Source organism: Pristis pectinata, chromosome 18 (genome assembly GCF_009764475.1).
Source record: "Pristis pectinata isolate sPriPec2 chromosome 18, sPriPec2.1.pri, whole genome shotgun sequence".
NCBI classification, from domain to species: Eukaryota; Metazoa; Chordata; class Chondrichthyes; order Rhinopristiformes; family Pristidae; genus Pristis; species Pristis pectinata.
The window spans coordinates 8,217,390-8,239,041 of record NC_067422.1 but is presented as its reverse complement, the minus strand read 5'-3'; the positions used below and the strand labels follow the sequence as shown (position 1 = coordinate 8,239,041).

Below are 21,652 nucleotides of genomic sequence, written 5' to 3'. Positions count from 1 at the left end.
CCAGCCACTGAAGAACAATTGCCCCCAGTAAGGAGAGGAGGTAACAGCGTTGGACGGTGGGGTGCATTTATTTTGCTGCATTACGCCCACCGTGTACAACTCTGACAGATGAGGAGTGACTGACAGATGTGGAGCAACCCTGATTGACGTAGGGTGACTCTGACAGATGTGAATTGACTCTGACAGATGCGGAGCAATCCTGACCGATGAGGGGTGACTCTGACAGATGTGGATCGACTCTGACAGATGTGGAGTGACTCCGACAGATGAGGAGTGACTGACAGATGTGGAGCAACCCTGACTGATGTAGGGTGACTCTGACAGATGTGGAGCGATTCTGACAGATGTGGAGCAATCCTGACTGATGAGGGGTGACTGACACATGTGGATCGACTCTGACAGATGTGGAGTGACTCCGACAGATGTGCCGCTGGATCCCATGTCTTGGGCACCAGCGGGAGGAACACCTGCAGCTTGGAGCTGGGTCAGGGAGGGGAGAAGTGGTCAGGAGAGGAGAGGCCTCCTCGCCAAGAGAACAGAGCAGTCAGGAAGGAAAGCAAATGTAAGATATTGTAAAAAGTTTATTAGTCTGGTGATTTAAGCCACATGCTGGTAGCTAGATGAAAATAAAACATTGACTGGCAGTAATGACCCGTATTGATCAGTTAACAGAATACTAACAGCTGTAACACTTAAAAAGATAGCCCCGCTTACTGACATCATGCAACTGGTTAATTTTTTTTATATAATAGATGTTGCATCTGTAGAACAGAATGAGGGCAGAAAGTGCTCACTTGCATTTTTTCTAAAATTTATAGTGTGACACAATAGCTTAAAGCCATACAGATAGCAACTAACATCGCTCGGAGCTGCACAATTTTTACATCTCTTTGGCAACATTTACAATATATTCATCAGTAGTCTGACTGGTTTTACAAAAATAGTATAGAGATTGCAGTTTGACTGGCTTTCTACACTATTCAATATCAAACGCATAAAGGCAGAACACTAAATACTGTGGACTGAATACTGTGAGGCATGGTTGATGTAAGATGTGAGCAGAAAGGGATTAATAAATAGCTTCATCCAAGCACATCCTGCAGGGGTCTGAGCAGTTGAGGAGTATAAGCAGATGGTGTTATTTGCAAAATGTGGTTCAATATAAATGGCAGCCAAACTGTCTACAGTGTGTTTTTTCTGGAAACCTTCACAGTTGCTCTGCACTTTAAATATTAGGTTCCTCCCAGGGGTAGACAAGGTGCTGGCGACATGTGTGGTCTCCTCCAGATCAGAGATGCCTCCCTTTCCGACGTAATCCAAGCCACCTGCCTCGGGAGTGGCAGTAAGACCGGGGAGTCAGGTTTACCAGCAGCAACGGCAGTGGAAATCGAGGAAATCCCGACTTTTAATGGGAAGGGGCATCCGAAGCACAAGGAGGAGAGTGGTGGGCCAAGGGGCAGCTTGAATCACCACCAGTGTTGAAACGGTGTGTCAGTACACGCTAGCAGCTGAAACCGGTGACCAGGTTGTCCATCAAATCCAAGCAAGTAAAGTCATCGAGCGAAACATTCATTTGCAAGTCCTCTGCTGTCAGATCTTGTCCATTTGTTATTCATTTCCAAAAATAAAACAGAATTCCATCCGTGACCCCCGCGAGTCATTCCCTTTCACCCGGCTCGGTGCTGCCTGTGAGGAATTAGGGAGAGGGGGAGTTATGGTCGTGACTTTCCACAGTGACGTCACAATAAATATTTGCCTTTTGTGCAATCCTGCTTTTGTCCACAGCTCTTTACAGCTAGTGAAACAATTTGAGTGTGGGAAACACAGCAGCCAACTTGCGCACAGCAAGCTCCCACAAGGATGCCATTAATCCGGAAAGAGTGCAGAGGAGGTTTACGAGGATGTTGCCAAGATTCGAGGGACTGAGTTATGGAGAGAGGTTGAGCAGGTTGGGACTTTTTTCATTGGAGTGTAGGAGAACGAGGGGTGATCTTATAGAAGTGTATAAAATCATGAGGGGAATAGATAGGGTGAACGCACGCAATCTTTTTCCCAGGGCTAGGGAATCAAGAACCTGAGGGCATAGGTTTAGGGTCAGAGGGAAAAGATTTAATAGGAACCTGAGTGGCAACCTTTTCACCCAGAGGGTGGTCAGTATAGGGAATGAGCTGCCAGAGGAAGTGGTTGAGGCAGGTACACGAACAACATTTAAATGACACTAGGACAGGTACATGGATAAGAAAGGTTTAGAGGGATATGGGCCAAACATGGCAAATGGGACTGGGTTAAATGGGAATCTTGGTCAGCATGGACCAGTTGGGCTGAAGGGCCTGTTTCTGTGCTGTATGACTCCATGACTCTAAACGGTTCCATGTTAATGACTGGACAGTCTGGTTCGAGGAGTTGCTTGAGGGTTAAAAATTGGCCGGGGGGTGGGGTCATGACGGTGAAGGTTGGTAGTACAGGGGGAAAAGAAGTTTGCTGTTCTTCGTCAAAGTTTGGTTGGACTGGGTTGCCATTGGCTCCACGCATTGTCTAAGAGGGTTTCACATTCCAGTGGCCACACTCGCCCATGTTCCATCACGCTCCCAATTCTGAAGCAGGCAGCATCAGGCAGAGCAATGGATGGGTTGCTGTGGCTGGATCTGTACATTTCTGGGTATGAAGGGAATCAAGGCACGTAGGATAATTCAGGAAGGTGGTGCCCGGGTTAAAGGTCAACCATGATTTTATAGCATGGCTTCAAGGGGCCGAATGGTCCCCTCTTGCTTTTATTGGTTATGCATGGAGATCTGCAGGCACATTGTGCAGGAATGCAGCAAGCAGGACTAATCATTCAAATAACCAGAGCACAGGCCTGGGTCCAAGAGGGTTGGTTGAGGTGTAGGTGGGTGTCACGTTTCAAGATACCTTCCCAGGGGAGCTTCTGCGATTAATTCAAACAACAGCATCTCACATTTATAAAGTGACTTTAAGGTTGTCAAAAGCCCTGGAGGCCTTTCATGGAGTGTTATCAGGTGAAAAATTGATGTTGATAAAATCAGATCAGATGATAACGAGCTTGGAGCCAAGATTAAGGATGGTCTTACAGGTGGAGAGGTTTAGGGAGGGAATTCCATGTCTTAAAGCCCAGGTCACCAGTGAAGGAGAGATTGAATGTGGGTATGTGTAAAACCCCAGGATTAATTCCTGTTAAAACAAATGTACTTGCGATAAATTTAAGGTAGTGAGATTCACTAAATGGCAGAGTAAAGCTCTGAAGTACAAGAGTCAATGAACAGAATTTAGACTTCTTTGCAACGATTGATTTGAAGGCTCTCCCTAGACATTCCAAGACAATGATCTTTTAGATTGGGGGCTGAGCCCCACATGCTTGGAACACACACACTACTCGAGGAAAGCAATTCCCAGGTCTGGGAATGAAGCCTGGCCAGTCATTTCAAACAGCTGCTCAGGGACAGAGAGAGAGAGAGCTGGTGAAAAAGCACGCTCATAGGTAGATTTTTATTAAGCAAAAATATGGAGCAGGCGTTTATTTTGGCTTTTTGTATACTGAAGACATCCCAAAGCATTTCACAGCAGCTGAATTACTTACTGGAGTGAGGTCATTGTTGCAAAGAACTGGTAATGCAGAATTAAACCTTCATCCATTGTTTTGTTTTGGAAGGAATTTAAGTTATTCTTAAAATTTCCCACAGGGGCTCAAAGTGGTTAGAAAGGGATTCCACCTCACCTCCCACTGATCCGATGTCTGAATCCGATACTTGTGTAATTGAGAACCTTGAGAGGGTGGCAGGAGAGACCGTGAAACGTGAGAAGCGTGTCTGCTGCACCTGGGTTTGCTCGGGCCCCGTGGGAGCAGGGCCGGAGGCAGCTGCAGAGGGTGACAAAGGTCCTTCACTCACTAAAGATGACTTCACTGACACCAATGGGAAGTCATCGTCCCATTCGAAGCCTCCACCTGCCGCGAAATGAAAGGCAAAGAGGACGGTTAACTGTCTTCAAAGGTTTTACCATTGTACTCAAACCGTCCGCTCTTGTAATCGGCTAACTACTAAAATGACACATGCATTAAACCAGGTCCTTAAAGGTTTTCAGTGTGTGCCTGCTGGGAATGCTCATCACAAGTAATCACACCCTGTGACTTCTTTGTCTGCACAGAAAATTGCCAGCTGCTTAAGACCATAAGATGTAGGAGCAGAATTAGGCCATTCAGCCCATCGAGTCTGCTCTGCCATTCAACCATGACTGATTATTGTTTTCTTTTCTCAACCCTAGTCTCCTGCCTTCTCCCCACAACCCTTAATCCCCTTACTGATCAAGAGCCTATCAATCTCTGCCTATCAATCTTGGCCTCTACAGCCCTCTGTGGCAATGAATTCCACAGCTTCACCGCCCTCTGGCTGAAGAAATTCCTCCTCATCTGAGTTCCAAAGGGATGTCCCTTTATTCTGAGGCTGTGCCCTTGGATCCCAGACTCTACTACTAATGGAAACACCCTCTCCACATCCACTCTATCCAGGACCTTAAGTATCCGGTATTGCAGTATTGCAGTATTGCATATTTCCTGATGTGCGCTCCCGGTGGAGAGCGCTCCAGGCTGGGAAGATATGGGAAAGGTGTGAACAAGGGTCAGCTGAAGAAAGGTAGTGCTGAGGGTCCCTGGGGTAGGAGTTGATTCACAGGAGGGCAGGCACCACCATTGGTAATACCTACATGAAGAAGGCAACATCTATCGTCAAAGATCCCCACCATCCGGGCCGTGCCATCTTCTCACAGCTACCATCGGGCAGGAGGTACAGAAGCCTGAAGTCCCACACCACCAGGTTCAGGAACAGCTACTTCCCTTCAACCATTCGGTTCTTGAACCAACCGGCACAACCCTAGTCACTACCTCAGTACGGCAACACTATGACCACTTTGCACTACAATGGACTTTGTTTTGTGCTAGTTGTCTTCTGTCTTGTGTATAATTTATGTTTATGTTATTTTTCTTGTGAAAGTTGTCCATCTGATGCTCTGTGCCTGTGATGCTGCTGCAGGTAAGTTTTTCATTGCACCTGTGCACACATGGACTTGTGCGTGTGACAATAAACTCAACTTTGAAATAAACAGGATTCCAGCACTGAATACCTGCTGTAAAGGCAGTAGCCCAGTAGAGGGCAGACATGAGTAGAATAAGGCCTGATATGTCTAAAATGTTGGAGATTGAACAGGAGAGACATGCATTGTCTCCAAAGTGCAAATGTAGGGCCGAATTAATGAGAATTTACAAGGTCCTCAATGGGTTTGACACACCTTACCAAACTCCTTCAAAAAATGAAGATGAGTGGTTTTAGCCATAATGCTATTCTGGAGAAGCTTAAAGTTGTTTTCCTTAAATGCAGAATTTAGAACAGTACAGCACAGGACAGGCCCTTTGGCCCATGATGTTGTTCCAAACTAATTAAACCAATGGCTCCTAATTAATCTAATCCCTTTTCCCTGCACATTGGCTTTACCCCTCCCTCCTCAGCATATCTAAGAGTCTCTTAAACACTCCTGTGCTATCTGCCTCTACCACTGCCCCGGCAGTGTATTCCAGGCACCCACCACTCTCTGTAAAAAAAAACTTGCCCCGCACATCTCCTTTGTACTTTCCATCTCTCACCTTAAATACATGCTGTCTAGTACTAGACATTTCAATCCTGGGAAAAAGATACTGGCTGTCAACTCTACCTCTGCCTCGCATAATTTTATACACTTCTATCAAATCTCCCCTCAGCCTCTGCTGCTCTAGAGAAAACAGCCCCAGCTTGTCCAACCTCTCCTCAGAGCACATGTCCTCCAAATCAGGAAACCTCCTCTGCACCCTCTCCAAAGCCTGCACATCCTCCCTGTAACGGAGCGACCGGAATTGGACACAATACTCAAAATGTGGTCTAACCAGAGTTTTATAAAGCTGTAACATAATGTCAAGAAAGTAAGGTTGAGAGGCGATGAACAATATTATGACTGTATTATGGTCTCATGCATCTCTCTACCAGATGTTTCAATGACCGGCGGCACAGATTTGGGCAGCAGTGCAGCTAGCAGAAACCTGACCTCTGGTTCCATTGTTGTGCCTCTGGGGTTGAACCTGGATCTTCGGGGGTGGAGGGGAGGTGGAGAGAGGGAGGGACACGTCAGTGCTGCGCTGATACTTCTTTCAAAATATACTTCAGAACTGGTTTTGATGAATAAATCTCCCTTTGGCTGTGAAGGTTCCCTCCGGGAGCCCTGGTTTCCGCCCTCATCCCAAAGACATGCCAGGTGGTATGTTAGTCGGCCAGTGTAAATTGTTCCTAGTGTGTGGGTGAGCAGTGGAATCTAAGGGGAGTTGATAAGAATATGGGGAGAATATGAAGGGATCAGTGTAGGATTAGTGTGAACGGGTGTTTGATGGTCAGTGCGGACTCGGTGGGCCGAAGGGCCTGTGCCCATGCTGTATGTCTCTAGAACTTACGGTGGAAACAGAGTCAATGATCATCTCCAAAAGGAACATGAGAGAGTCTGCAGAGCTATGGCGAAAGAGCAGGAAATGGGACTGAGGGGCTTGCTCCACCAGGAGCTGGCGCAGACCCAATGGGCCGAATGGCCTCCCACATATTGATTCTGTGATTCCATGAAGGGGTAATTCAGGAAGAGCAGTGGATGTGGTTTATATCTCAGAAAGCATTTAAAAAGATACAACACCAAAGACCAAACTGATAATTGGAATTAAGGAAGCTGTAGCTGCAATGGGAATGAGATGACCAGAAGATATATCGCGCTGCCTGATGTCCCACAGGGTTCCCTTACAGCACAGATTAACAATCCAGATTTGGTCGTTAAAAGAATAATGTTGAAATGTTCTCCTGACGTGAAAGTGGGGGAGTTTCGAGAAATCATGACCAGGAATCTGAAAGAGCTTAGCTGGAAAGTAAAATTCCCCAACGTCACTTGTTGTTGAAGGGAAGCCCACAAGTACTCTGTATGTACATTGCTGCAAAAAGCATGTGGGTGAGATGAGAAAGTGGGATCAGATTTTCTGTCAAATGATACTTTTTTGCGAGGGAGTTAGATATTACAACTGTAAACAGAGATGTGGGTGAAAACATATAATACACCAAACATAATCTTTGTCTGTAGAGCAGCATTGTAGAGGTGTCCAGGGTTTAATCAGATAATGAACACAACTGTACAGTGTAGCTGTACATTGCTGCAACTCTTCACCCCACTGTATCAACCAGGTATGTGTGCTAACAACTTCTAACGACCCTGAAACACCACTGATATTGAGTACACAGGGAAAAGGTTAACACATGAAATTCACGTTACTTTCTTCAGCGAAGCTTCTGTGTGAAGACTCGTTGGAGCTATTCTGTCTCTCTGTTGCCACTGAAACACTGCAGCTCTTATCTTGTAAATGGTCAGATGGGTGCTGACGAGCTTGGTCAACATCTGGAATGTTCTGCTCACTTAATTCACCTGTTGGACTTTCCTGGAATAAAACACAGACATTTAAATGCACTTCAACAACCTGTATTGCTGTAGTGCCACTCTTATCCCTTCCAACAACACCTGAAGGTGCTTTACAGCCAGTGCGGCCTCATCAGGGTTCGACTGTAGGCAATGGGGCCGTCAAGTTATGCGCGTGGATGAACTGGTTTAGGAACGGTGATCGGAAGTCAAGCAGAGATATCCCCATTACTTCTCTTCAGGTGGATGAAGAAACATCTCGGATAACACCTCGTTGAAAGTCTGTGGTATATGGCCTCAGATTACCAGCCTAGATTTGTATGTTCGAGGGTCTGGAGTGGGATTTGAACCCACTGCCTTCTGAGCCAGGAGTGCGGCTCACTGACGTTGATAGAGTGAAGAACAACTGGAGCCGGCACTGGATGGAGAGCAACAAACCATCTGCTGGAGGAACTCAGTGGGTCAAGCAGCACCTGTGGGAGGAACGGTGCTTCCCGATGCAGGGCTTCGACCCGAAACATCGACGGCAATTCCTTTCCTCCCACAGATGCTGCTCAACCCACTGAGTTTTTCCAGCTAGATTCCAGCATCCGCAGTCTCCGCTGGATGGGAGAGCTGTGGTGGGAGAGCAGAGCACAGGTGGACCCAGCACCAGGAGGCGGGTAGGTACGGAGTCATCAGCAGGGGCATTCGAAGGCCTTTGACCAGATGCAAGCATGTGTGCTGCATGTTGGGTCTTTGGAACCTGGGCTTGAGGTGGTTCAGTCTTGGGCCGTGTGTTGCTGTACACTAGAGTGAGACAGCTCACTGGAAAGTGTAAGCAGCAAGGATCGGACAGGGCTCGTGAGGGATATAGAGTAGCAAGGAAGGAACTTAAGAAAGGGCTGAGGAAAGCGAGAAGGGGACAGGAAAAGGCTTTGGCGAGTAGGGTTAAGGAGAATCCCAAGGCTTTTTTCTCGTACGTGAAGAGCAGAAGGATGGCTAGAGTAAAGGTAGGTCCGATTAAAGACAAAGGTGGGAGGATGTGCCTGGAAGCTGTGGAAGTGGGTGAGGTTCTCAATGAATACTTCTCTTCAGTATTCACCAAGGAGAGGGGTCTTGATGATGCTGAGGACAGTGTTGGTGAGAGTAATGTTCTAGAGTATGTAGATATTAAGAGAGAGGATGTGTTGGAGTTGTTAGAAAATATTAGGACAGATAAGTCCCCGGGGCCTGACAGAATATTCCCCAGGCTGCTTTGTGAGGCGAGGGAGGAGATTGCTGAACCATTGGTTAGGATCTTTAAGTCCTCGTTGTCCACAGGGATGGTAACGGAGGATTGGAGGGTGGCGAATGTTGTCCCCTTATTCAAGAAAGGTAGTAGGGATAGTCCAGGGAATTACAGGCCGGTGAGCCTTACGTCTGTGGTGGGTAAGCTGTTAGAAAGGATTCTAAGAGATAGGATCTATGAGCATTTAGAGAATCATGGACTGATTAGGGACAGCCAGCACTGGATTTCTGAAGGGAAGATTTTGCCTCACAAGCCTGATAGGTTTCTTTGAGGAGGTGACCAGGAAGATTGATGAGGGTAGTGCAGTGGATGTGGTCTACATGGGTTTTAGTAAGGTGTTTGACAAGATTCCACATGGTAGGCTTCTTCAGAAGGTCAGAGGCCAAGGGATCCAGGGACGCTTGGCCGTGTGGATTCAGAATTGGCTTGCCTGCAGAAAGCAGAGGGTTGTGGTGGAGGGAGTGCTTTCGGATTGGAGGGCTGTGAATAGTAGTGTCCCACAGGGATTGGTTCTGGGACCTCTACTTTTTGTGATATTTATTAATGACTTAGATGAGGGGGTGGAAGGCTGGGTTAGCAAGTTTGCAGATGACACAAAGATCGGTGGTGTTGTGGATAGTGTGGAGGGCTGTCGCAGCTTGCAGAGCGATATTGATAGGATGCAGAGCTGGGCTGACAAATGAGTTCAATCCAGGGAAGTGTGAGGTGGTACACTATGGAAGGACAAACTCCAAGGTGGAGTACAAGGTTAATGGCAGGATTCTGGGCAGTGTGGAGGATCTTGGGGGTTCATATCCACAGATCCCTGAAAGTTGCCTCACAGGTGGATAGGGTAATTAAGAAAGCTTATGGGATGTTGGCTTTCATAAGTCGGGGGATCGAGTTTAAGAGCCGCGAAGTGATGATGCAGCTTTACAAAACTCTGGTTAGGCCACACTTAGATTACTGTGTCCAGTTCTGTTCGCCTCATTATAGGAAGGATGTGGAGGTATTGGAAAGGGTGCAGAGGAGATTTACCAGGATGCTGCCTGGATTGGAGAGTATGGATTATGAGGAAAGACTAAAGGAGCTAGGGCTGTTCTGATTGGAGAGGAGGAGGATGAGGGGAGACATGATAGAGGTATACAAGATATTGAGAGGAATAGATAGAGTGGACAGCCAGCGCCTCTTTCCCGGGGCACCAATGCTCTAAACAAGAGGACGTGGCTTTAAGGTAATGGGTGGGAAGTTCAAGGGAGATGTCAGAGAGACGTTTTTCACCCAGAGTGTGGTTGGTGCATGGAATGCACTGCCTAGGGTGGTGGTGGAGGCTGATACATTGGACAAGTTCAAGAGATTGTTAGATAAGCATATAGAGGAATTTAAGATAGAGGGATATGTGGGAGGACGGGGTTAGATACTCTTAGGTGTGGTTTGAAGGGTGGCACAACATGATGGGCTGAAGGGCCTGTATTGTGCTGTATTGTTCTATGGAAATCTCGACCATTGACTGTTGAGTGGAGTCATCAGGACAGTGGATAGTGAAGATGCTCAAGAGCCAGTGATATGACTACCGCTGCTCACAATTCACAGTTAACAATATAGAATTACAAATAAAAAACCAACAATTTCTAAATTTGGTGGGGATCGTCTAAACTGAGGACAATGGCTGAATGAGATCAATAAACTGGCACATTGGTTCAATAACCGGCAGATGACGTTCAACACACATAAGTGTGAGGTTGTACATTTTGCAGGGAAGAACAGGGAGGTCACTTATCACTCATGTAAGGTTCTGATGAAAGGTCATCAACTTGAAAAGTTGATTCTATTTCTCTCTCTGCAGATGCCGCCTGACCTGCTGAGTGTTTCCAGCATTTTCTGCCCTTATTTCGCATTACTTGAAAGGTGTGAATCTGGATGGGGTAGAAGAACAGATCAAGTAGATGAACTCAATGAGTACAAGAGTTGGGGCATCATGTTACAGCCGTATAGGGCATTGGTGAGACCGCACCTGGGATACTGCGTGTGGTTCTGGTCACCGGACTGTAGGAACCATAGTACCATAGAACAATACGGCACAATACAGGCCCTTCGGCCCATCATGTTGTGCGGCCCCTCCTCCCACATATCCCTCTAACTTGAATTCCTCCATATGCTTATCTAACAATCTCTTGAACTTGTGCAATGTATCAGCCTCCACCACCGCCAATGAGGTGATTAAGCTGGAGAGAGTGCAGAAAAGATACACAAGGATGTTGCTGGGACTGAAGGGCTTGAGTTACGAGGAGAGACGGGATAGGCTGGGAGTGTTATCCCTGCAGCGAGGGAGAATGAGGTGTGTCCTTATAAAGGTTTATAAAATCATGAGGGGCGTAGAGAGCATGGATGGTCCCAGGGTAGGGGAACCTAAGGGCATAGGTTTACGGTGAGAGGGGAAAGATTTACAGGGGACCTGAGGGGCAAATTTTTCACACAGAGGGTGGAGCATATATGGAACGAGCTGCCAGAGGAAACGGTAGCAGTGGGTACAATAACGTTCAAAAGACATTTGGACAGGAAAGGTTTGGAGAAATATGGGCCAAAGACAGGCAAATGAGACTAGCTCAGGCCAGCATGGACGAGTTGGGCCAAAGGGCCTGTTTCCGTGCTGTGTAGCTCTGTATCTAACAGTTGCATCAGGTTGGTAAGGCCATAAGATAGCAAACTAATGCACTAGGATTTATTTCTAGAGGGACAGACTGAAAAATAGGGAAGTTACACTAAACCTGTATCTAACCATGCTTAGTCCACACTCCAGAGCCCTGCACATAGTTCCTGTTGCTAAGTTATAATAAGGAAAGGGTGCAGGGAAGATCTACGAGGTGATACCAGAGAAGTGGGTTTCTTGCATTAGTTAGATATATAATGCTTATTTCAAGGGGTGTACGGTGCTACAGACACACAGAGTGTCCTTGGGTGTTTGTGTGAGTGAGACACTGGGATGGTTCTCTTACCTGACTAACTGCTAGTAACAGGGTGCTGGGTGCTGTGTGGGAGGCTGCTGCTGCTGGGAGCTGGTTAGTTGTGGTTTAAGGACGTGAGGGGTTTGCAGTTATGGTGTTCAGGGATACACAGCTACTAGACGCACATGTACAGGGAAGAAGGGTGCTTTGGATAAGAAAATGGGGTTTCACTTAAAAGTAAATAATGTTACAATATTTAAACATTCCACAAAACAACACAACTGCAAAAAGCAATCTATGTGTTAACATTCTGCATTATTAAGCCATACAAAATCAACCTGGTTTAGAACCTCCATGACGTAAAGCAGTCACTTATTGTCATAAAAATGATAAACATCATATAATTTACAACTTGAGTTGGTTTCTGTGTGGAATGTATCTTGTTTATTTATTGGACCTGGGCATGACTAGCGAGGCCAGCACGTCCCCGAATGGTTGTAGTCCTTCTGGTGAAGGTGCTCCCACAGGGCTGTTGATTTGGGAGTTCAGGGTTTGAACCCAGTGATGATGAAGGAACGGCAATATACTTCCAAGTCGGGATGGTGTGTGACTTGGAGGGGAACCTGCTGGTAGTGATGTTTCCATGCATTCCGATTTAACGTTGTGTTGAGATAGACTAAGTCGAAAGATGAAGGGCCACAGAGGCAAGGTTAAGTGGAAGAGATTTTGGAGGGGAACCAAGTGAAGCCTTGAAGAAGCCAAGAGAACCAGTGAGTCTTACCTCAGTGGTTGGTAAGCTGATGGAGAAGATCCTGAGAGGCAAGATTTATGAACATCTGGAGAGGTATAACATGATTTGGAATAGTCAGCATGGCTTTGTTAAGGGCAGGTCCTGCCTTACGAGCCTGATTGAATTTTTTGAGGATGTGACTAAGCACATCGATGAAGGGAGAGCAGTAGATGTAGTGTATATGGATTTCAGCAAGGCGTTTGATAAGGTACCCCATGCGAGGCTTACGGAGAAGGTGAGGAGACATGGGATCCAAGGGGACATTGCAGTGTGGATCCAGAACTGGCTGGCTCACAGAAGGCAAAGAGTGGTTGTTGAAGGGTCGTATTCTGAGTGGAGGTCGGTGACCGGTGGTGTACCTCAGGGATCTGTACTGGGACCCTTACTATTTGTGATTTTTATAAACCACCTGGATGAGGAAGTGGAGGGGTGGGTTAGTAAGTTTACGGATGACACGAAGGATGGGGGTGTTGTGGATAGTTTGGAGGGCTGTCAGAGGTTGCAGAGGGACATAGGTAGGATGCAGAGTTGGGCTGAGAAGTGGCAGATGCTGTTCAACCCAGATAAGTGTGAAGTGGTTCATTTTGGTAGGTCAAATATGTTGGCAAAATATAGTATTAATGGTAGGACTCTTGGCAGTGTGGAGGATCAGAGGGATCTTGGGGTCCAAGTCCATAGGACGCTCAAAGCGGCTGCGCAGGTTGACTCTGTGGTTAAGAAGGCATGTGGTGTATTGTCCTTCATCAGTCGGGGAATTGAATTTAGGAGCTGGGAGGTATTGTTGCAGCTATATAGGACCCTGGTCAGACCCCACTTGGAGTATTGTGCTCAGTTCTGGTCGCCTCACTACAGAAAAGATGTGGAAACCATAGAAAGGGTGCAGAGGAGATTTACAAGGATGCTGCCTGGAATGCGGAGCATGCCTTATGAAAACAGGTTGAAGGAACTTGGCCTTTTCTCCTTGGAGAGACGGAGGATGAGGGGAGACCTGATTGAGGTGTGTAAGATGATGAGAGGTATTGATCGGGTAGATAGTCAGAGGCTTTTCCCCAGGGCTGAATTGGTAGCCACAAGAGGACATAGGTTTAAGGTGCTGGGGAGTAGATATAGAGGAGATGTCAGGGGTAAGTTTTTTACTCAGAGAGTGGTGAGTGCGTGGAATGGGCTGCCGGAAACGGTGGTGGAGGCGGATACGATAGGGTCTTTCAGGAGACTGTTAGACAGGTACATGGAGCTGAGTAAAATAGAGGGCTATGGGTAAGCCTAGTAATTTCTAGGGTAGGGACATGTTCAGCACAGCTTTGTGGGCCGAAGGGCCTGAATTGTGCAGTAATTGTTCTATGTTCTATGTTCTAAGTTCCTTTACAAAGAGCTGTGAGGTTTGTGAGTCACTCCCAGCCGTGGTGTTTGAGGCAGAGATGATACCAAGGTTCAAGAGTACATTGGATCAGTAGCCGAAGGACTGGAGTGAATGCGAGTTGAACTGTTTACTTGTGCAAAGGGTTGGATGGTAACCCAGATCAGCTGGGCTAAAAGGCTCTGTATCTATACTTTCCTTCATATTTCGTTGCCTTATTTTGGCCGATTTCCAAAGAAGAAAATTGGGAACAAAACGCGCACACTACTGAAGACATATTAGATTATTCAGATCGCAATCAGTTTAATCTTGAGCTTTAGCATTGTGTGTATTCAATAAATACTGCAATCAATTTAGAACACATTAAAAGTGTTAGCCCAAGTAATGCACTAAACAGTTAGAGCAACATGAATCCTTTTTATCAATTAAATCGTGGAATTAAATATGATGGAAACACATTTACAGATGTTACAGATAGACAACTGTAAATTATTAATTCTCTCTAACAATTGTGCCATTCATTTCATGCTCCTAAATGTCACTGCCGTCTCTTGGGATTCACACCAGAAGTCACCATGGTTCCATTCACTGGCTGAAACAGTGAGACAGTCACTGAACACATTAAACAGGATGTGGGCATCAGTCTGATGACACAATTCATAAGGTGCATTGCTTCATATTTGCATAGATTTAGAGAGTGAATTCATCATGCAGTATCGGGTATGCCGAGGGATTCAAAGTTTCTCTCTATGAAAGTTTTAGTATGTGTGGACTAAAAAAAATAGACAGCATTTTCACAACAAATCTTTATCCTCTCTAACCTAGATAGAATGCTGACCTGGGCTGAGAAGTGGCAGATGGAGTTCAACCCGGATAAGTGTGAAGTGATACACTTTGGGAGATTGAATTTGAAGGCAGAATACAAAGTTAATGGCAGGACTCTTAGCAGTGTGGAGGAACAGAAGGATGTTGGTGTCCATGTCCAGAGATCCCTCAAGGTTGCTGCGCAGGTTGATAGGGTTGTTAAGAAGGTGTATGGTGTGTTGGCCTTCATTAGTTGGGGTATTGAGTTCAAGAGCCACGAGGTGATGTTGCAGCTCTATAGAACTCTGGTTAGACCTCAGTTGGAGTATTGTGTTCAGTTCTGGTCGCCTCATTATAGGAAGGATGTGGAAGCTTTAGAGAGGGTGCAGAGGAGATTTACCAAGATGTTGCCTGGATTGGAGAGCATGTCTTATGAGGATAGGTTGAGTGAGCTAGGGCTTTTCTCTTTGGAGAGAAGGAGGATGAGAGGTGACTTGATAGTGGTGTACAAGATGATAAGAGGCATAGATCGAGTGGACAGTCAGAGACTTTTTCCCAGGGCAACAATGGCTAACACGAGGGGACATAATTTTAAGGTGATTGGAGAAAGGTATAAGGGGGATATCAGGGGTAAGTTTTTTACACAGAGAGTGGTGGGTGCGTGGAACGCACTGCCTGCAGAGGTTGTGGGGGCAGATACATTAGGGACATTTAAGAGACTCTGAGATAGATATATGAATGATAGAGAAATGGGGGCTATGTGGGAGGGAAGGGTTAGATAGATCTTAGAGCAGGATAAAATGTCAGCACAACATTGTGGGCCGAAGGGCCTGTGCTGTGCTGTAATGTTCTATGTTCTATGTAACCTGTTCCCTTTGCCAAATTAACCAATGATAGTGGAAACAGTGCTGCTGTCATATTTCAGTCCTTCAATGAGGGGTCCAAAAGAAGGTATAGCTCATGGTCAGGTGGATGGGCAGGGAAGCGGCAAATGCAGTTTAATATGGAAAGGTGTGAGGCAATGATTCTGAAGAGCAACAAAGTCCTTTGGGCCCAGACAGCTTAAATTTCCTGAGATGCACTCTAACACAAGATGCGTTAAATAAGTTTTGCTTCCAACACTGTACAAAGATCGCAGCTGTTCATCAAGCTTTCTGATAGCTGCTTACCTTTATTTCCAGCTTGTACCTGGTTATATGTGAAGTCATGGTAAAGTGTGAAATGGTGCTTTGTAATAGGTGTTAGTTCCCTCCTCACCTTGTACACAGATAGAGCTCTCTAGGCCTACCAGGTAACTCTGATCTGAGCTGCTGCTTCAGTTGATAGAGTAACACCAAACATGTTTATAACTTGTCCTACCTGGTCAAAAAGATAGACAGTGACATCGTCGTAGAACGAGACGGCCTTTTTCTTCCTCTCCAGGTCCTCACAGAAAGTCTCACACATCAGGTTGGGTAATTTCAGAAGACTACGCAGGTTCCTGCCATCGTCCTTCTCCGTTACAACGATGGGAACGGTGGGCGTGTCCTCCTCACTCTCCTCACTGTGCTCCTGAATGTTATAGATGCCAAGTTCCTCATCAGAGTCATCACTTTCATCCTCGTCTTCATCTTCCTCATCCCCTTCTTCCCCAATGAAGGCTGGCCGAGGCTCCTTGTTGAGACCCAGAGATGGCAGCTCCAGCGACAACTGTACTGACTGGATCTTGGGGACAATGCAACTCTCCAACTTTTCTTCCACGTTCAAGGAATGCGGCTGGAACTTCCTCATCCCTACCTCAGTGCACTGAAGCCCGACTGTCTCGTTCCCTTGCTCAGAGAGCTGCTCTTCCAGTATTAATTCCGTGCCGTCAAAGATGCAGCCGGATGGTTTGTGAAGGCGTCCCTTCTTAGGTAAAGACACTTGCTTGTTTAAGACCAGACTTTCTGAACTACAGCTGTTTTGTAGTAACACGTCTTTGTCCTCTGAACTGAAGCAGGCTCCCTCTTCAAACATCTGCCTACAAATAAAATAGTCCGCCTTAACCGCTTCGGTTTCATTCCCAATTTCCGAGTCCTGATGGTGAAACTTTTCGTTTATTGCTGGGACAGATGAACATAACATTTTCCTGTTTGGGCCTGTACTCGTACAACAGTTCGGTTCATCAATTATTGGACCTGAGGATTTCTCAGCTCGAACAGAGACCTCCTTGGTACCCATAGATTCCACCACAAGGCCATCATGAAAACTCTGGGTCAAACTGCAGTGCTCCAACTTCCCGCCTGCACCTCTCTGACCCTCCTCTCGCTTGAGGCCAGCACTATTGGGCTCAGAGTAACTCAGATGCATCCCGTCAGCCTGTGGCACAGGAATGCTTGCTGGATGTTCCCCGTTTAGTCCAATGAGGTCAATCCCACCTTGCAAGAGGTCATCCTTCTCCAAATCCAATGCCTGATATCTTTCCGACTCAGTGTCGTAATCTGAGAAATAAGCTGAATCCCTGTAGGAATTTTTTTCCTCCAGGGACGAAGTTTCGAAGTCTTCCACGCCCTCGCTGCCCACGTCCACCCCGGAGACGTGGTTGGACTTGGTTATTTTGTTGAAGGCCTCGGGCTCCTTCTGTTCAACGGGCTCTTTCAGCACAAATTCCGGGGACTCGAAGTTCTCGGTGTCGTAGCCGCTGTCGGCAGCCTTCGGCTGCAGTGAGGCATAGTGTGAAGTTGGACTGAATGTATCGCAGGAGCTGGTCGTAGACGGGATGTCGAGAGACTCCAGTGAGTCCGGCGTCCCCACCAGCTTCTGCAGAGACTTGTGAGCCACCACCGGATCGTTGCTTTCACAGTCCTGTGCCAAGTCTGTAAATATTCCTGACGTAACATCTGCGTCATCATCATCATCGCTGCACTCGTCTGTTTCCGCAAAGCTCGCGCTGGATAGGGTTTTTACGGGAGAGCTGTCAGGATCTTTGGGGAGGAAGTGGTCACCTTCAGAGGGGGAGCAAGTGGTCAGGTCTGTCACTGCAATCTCCACCTGGTGCACATCATCAGGCATTTGCACTTCTGAACCATCTGGTCCTCCTAGTTCAACCTCCGGTTGGTTTGGACTGTGACTCCTTTCTCCATCAACCGACAGCTGAGTGGTCCGATGCACAGCGGTTTCTGGTTGGTGGTTGTAACCGCCCATGTCCACCTCCTGTCCGGGCAACCCCACCCCACCCATGTCGCTCTGCATCCTGCTATGGCCGCAGTTCTTCACGAGCACCCCCAGCAAAGGATCCACAAACTCTTCGCTTCCTGAGCCGTGCACTCTGTCGGGACAGAGACTCCCAGTTTCCTCCGGGCACAAACCTGCACCCTGTAGCTCAGGGTCGGAGAGTGACTGACGGAAACTTGTGGGGTCCTGACTGGCTTCTCTGCACATCGCCTTCGGGTTGGACTCCCCATTCTCTGTTCCAACAGCACTGTGCACCTTGCAGGTCAGTGGATCAGACGGGTGAGAGGATGAGGGCAGAGCTAAAGTTCCCAGTTTGGACAGATCGATTTCTGAAAATTCTGCTTGGATCTTTCCACCAAATAACCCAGAGCCTTTGTTCTCCTGTTCCAATGATTGTTCTGCTAAATCCACGCTAAATCCACTGCAGAATTCCTGTGATGTTACGTCAGAGGTCAGGAGGATTCCTTCCTCTGCCATGGCTGTGTTAACCCTTCTGTACGGTACATCTGTGTGCCAAGGGTCACAGACTGCAAGGGTCTTTGCACTGTCCAAACCAGCCTCTGAGTACGTGGTTGTCCCCTCCGGATACTTCCCCCTCTCCACCCCAGCTGGCTGGTACGTTTTATCCATTCCAGTTTCATCCACTTCGTCGTAGGAGGTGACAAACAATGAACTGGAGTCCCTGAAGGAAGAGGTTACTAACGGGGACATCCCCAGGGGATCCTCGCTGCTGTTCTCCCCGGAATTTTCCACTTTCCAACCGTCCTCATTTTCAGGGCAATCTGCCAACAAATACTGATTGGCGTCATCGACTGCAAAATGCTCGTAGTATTCCTGGCTCTTATTCCTGCTAAAATATTGGTCAGTTTCCCAAGGGTCTTGGGCAGCTGGAGGTCCCTGACCCAAAAGAGGTTCCATGGTCAAAGATATGGTGGGGCTGTTCTCACAATCATCCACAGAGTCCCTGCCGTGTAGTCCTCGCCATGACGACGACTCCACCTGTACGCCGGGCTCATACTCAGGGCTGTAACTGCACATGGTGTAGTCCAGTTCCATATTGCACTCAGTTGGCTCCTCAATACGGATGTAATATTCGCCAGTCACTGACGGACTGTGTGCGCTGATCACTGGCACCACACCAGGAGGCTGGAGGCTTTGTGGAAGGCTACACTGCTGCTTGGATTCATAGAAGGAGTTGGAGGAGATAGGCGACACACTCAGGCTGAGTCGTCCCGAGGCGCTGTTGGGGAAGTAGATCTCCTGATATTGGGAGCTGCCGTGGGCCAGTCCCACTGGAGACGGCTGGAAGTTATCCATTTGCTTGTGGTCCCACTTATACTCAAAGTTAAGGCCTTGGCTGGTCTCGGTTACGGTCAGCACATCGTCCACTTCGGTGTGGAACCCGTCCGTCCCAAACTGCTCCAGGAGGGGGAAGGAGGAGACTTCGGCCGTGTGGGTGGAGCTGGAGCCACTGGGTTTCATGGCGTTCCAGCGCTTTTCGAACTCCTCCTCCGCGTCGCTGGACGCCTTGGCGCAGAGGTAACTGAGGAGCAGGTGGACTTCGTCCGCTGTGGGTCTTTGCTCTGGCTGCAGCCAACAAAACTGCATCACCTCGTACCTGCAATCACACAACAGGAGGTTGATGGCGTGGGATTGGGACGGGGAGAGAAGCAGGGGGCTCGGCAAACTGGCCAGAGTGTGGCTCCCGTTGAAGCATCGCTTCAGGGAGCTGGTCTAATTATTGGTATTGGTTTATTATTGTCACTTGTACTGAGGTACAGTGAAAAACTTGTCTTGCATACCGATCGTACAGGTCAATTCATTACACAGTGCAGTTACATTGATTTAGTACAGAGTGCATTGGTTGGAACACATTCTGCTTTCTTTTGATTTATTCACAGTCTCGGCAGACCATAAGACATAGGAGCGGAATTAGGCCATTTGGCGCATTGAGTCTGCTCCGCCATTCAACATGGCTGATATTTTTTTCTCTTTCCTCAACCCCATTCTCCTGCCTTCTCCCCGTAATGGAAATAGTGGGCGTGCTACGTTGGCGCCGGAAGCGTGGCGACGCTTGCGGGCTGCCCCCAGAACACTCTACGCAAAAGGTGCATTTCACTGTGTGTTTCGGTGTACATGTGACTAATAAAGAGATCTAAATCTAAAAAAATCTAATTCTTAACCCCCCTTACCAATCAAGAACCTATAAATCTCTGCCTTAAATATACCCAATGACTTGGCCTCCACAGCCCTCTGTGGCAATGGATTCCACAGGTTCACCACCCTCTGGCTGAAGAATTCTCCCCTCATCTCAGTTCTAAAGGGACGTCCCTTTATTCTGAGGCTGTGCCCTCAGATCCTAGACTCTCCTACTGATGGAAACACCCTCTCCACATTCACTCTCTCCAGGCCTTTCAGTAGGTTTCAGTGAGATTCCCCCCTTTGTCAGACTTACCAAAATAAGATATTTCTCTATTAGTCACATGTACAATAAAACACACAGTGAAATGCACCTTTTGTGTTCTGGGCACAGCCCGCAAGTGTCGCCACGCTACCGGCGCCAACATAGCATGCCCACAGCTTCCTAACCTGTACGTCTTTGGAATGTGGGAGGAAACCAGAGCACCCGGAGGAAACCCACGCAGACACGGGGAGAACATTTATGTTACAGCATAACACACGCGAACACCAAGGAAACAGCCCCTGCCATTCAATATGGTCATTGCTGATCTACTCTGGGCTCTGTGCCAGTTCCCCATAACCTTGAATCCAATATTTATCTTTCTCCACTTTAGATACTTCTAATGTTCTCAGCTCCACAGCCCCCTGGGGTAGAGAGAATTCCAGAGATTCCACCATCTGCAAAAAGCAATCCCTACACACCTCTGTGTTAAATGACCGGCCCCTTATCTTGTAACACAAACACGCAGGAGGCACGGAGAGACATACCATCGGTCAGACAGCGGCAGGTTCAGCAGTGGTTTTGGCAGCTTCAGCTGCTGCTCTTTGATGGCGTAGGTGAGCACCTCTTTATCGGAGCACTGGTGATAGGGCTGGTTTCCAAACTCGAACAGCTCCCATAAAGTTACACCCAGGGACCTTTCAGAAAGAACAGCAAACAAGTCAAAGACAGGCAATCATTACAAACCATTAATGTTAACCAATGCAAAAGAAAACATGAATGATACCGAACCTTAATCTGATCATCAAAGCACTGTTGCTTAACGGTGTGACCTGGACTAGTCCAGTGTTGGATCCTTCCCGTCTAGTCAGTGAATAGCTCTCCCCCAACCGTTCCCATTACTTGTTGCAGTCTTATTCCATAGTCCTAAACTTCAATGAACTGCTTTATCCAATGTAAACCAGAGAGATTCCTCCTCCTGATCCAGCTCTCTGCGCTCAAATTCATTCTCATTTGCTGCATTTATAATGATAAATGATCTTGACTGGTAATTGATTTATTACTGTCACATGTACTGAAGTACAGTGAAAAACTTTGTTCTGCATGCCATCCATACAGATCATTTCATCACATCAGTGCATTGAGGTAGTACAAGGGAAAACAATAACAGAATGCAGAATAAAGTGTTACAGTTACAAAGAAGGTGCAGTGCAGGCAGACAATAAGGTACAAGGTCATAACAAGGTAGATTGTGAGGTCAAGAGTCCATTTTATCGTACTAGGGAACCGTTCAATAGTCTTATAACAGCGGGATAGAAGCTGTCCCTGAGCCTGGTGGTACGTGCTTTCAGGCTTTTGTATCTTCTGCCTGATGGAAGAGGGGAGAAGAGAGAATGTCCTGGGTGGGAGATGTTTAATGAAATGTTGGACCAAT

The 21,652-nt window shown here is 47.2% G+C and overlaps 1 protein-coding gene across 3 annotated transcripts in view; it reads right to left on the bottom strand.

The window, feature by feature from the left end:
* Nucleotides 1–563: 563 nt before the first annotated feature.
* The window catches only part of LOC127579984 (serine/threonine-protein kinase LMTK1-like), a 275,547-nt gene continuing 254,458 nt past the window's right edge, over nucleotides 564–21,652 (bottom strand). For all 3 annotated transcript variants that reach the window (XM_052033106.1, XM_052033105.1, XM_052033107.1), the window contains 5 exons: nucleotides 20,766–20,915; nucleotides 15,984–19,434; nucleotides 7,339–7,501; nucleotides 3,734–3,961; nucleotides 564–1,686 (listed from right to left, as the gene is read on the bottom strand). In XM_052033106.1, coding sequence (XP_051889066.1) covers nucleotides 1,658–1,686; nucleotides 3,734–3,961; nucleotides 7,339–7,501; nucleotides 15,984–19,434; nucleotides 20,766–20,915 — 4,021 coding nt within the window. In that variant the 3' untranslated portion in view covers nucleotides 564–1,657. The remainder of the gene's footprint in view (nucleotides 1,687–3,733; nucleotides 3,962–7,338; nucleotides 7,502–15,983; nucleotides 19,435–20,765; nucleotides 20,916–21,652) is intronic.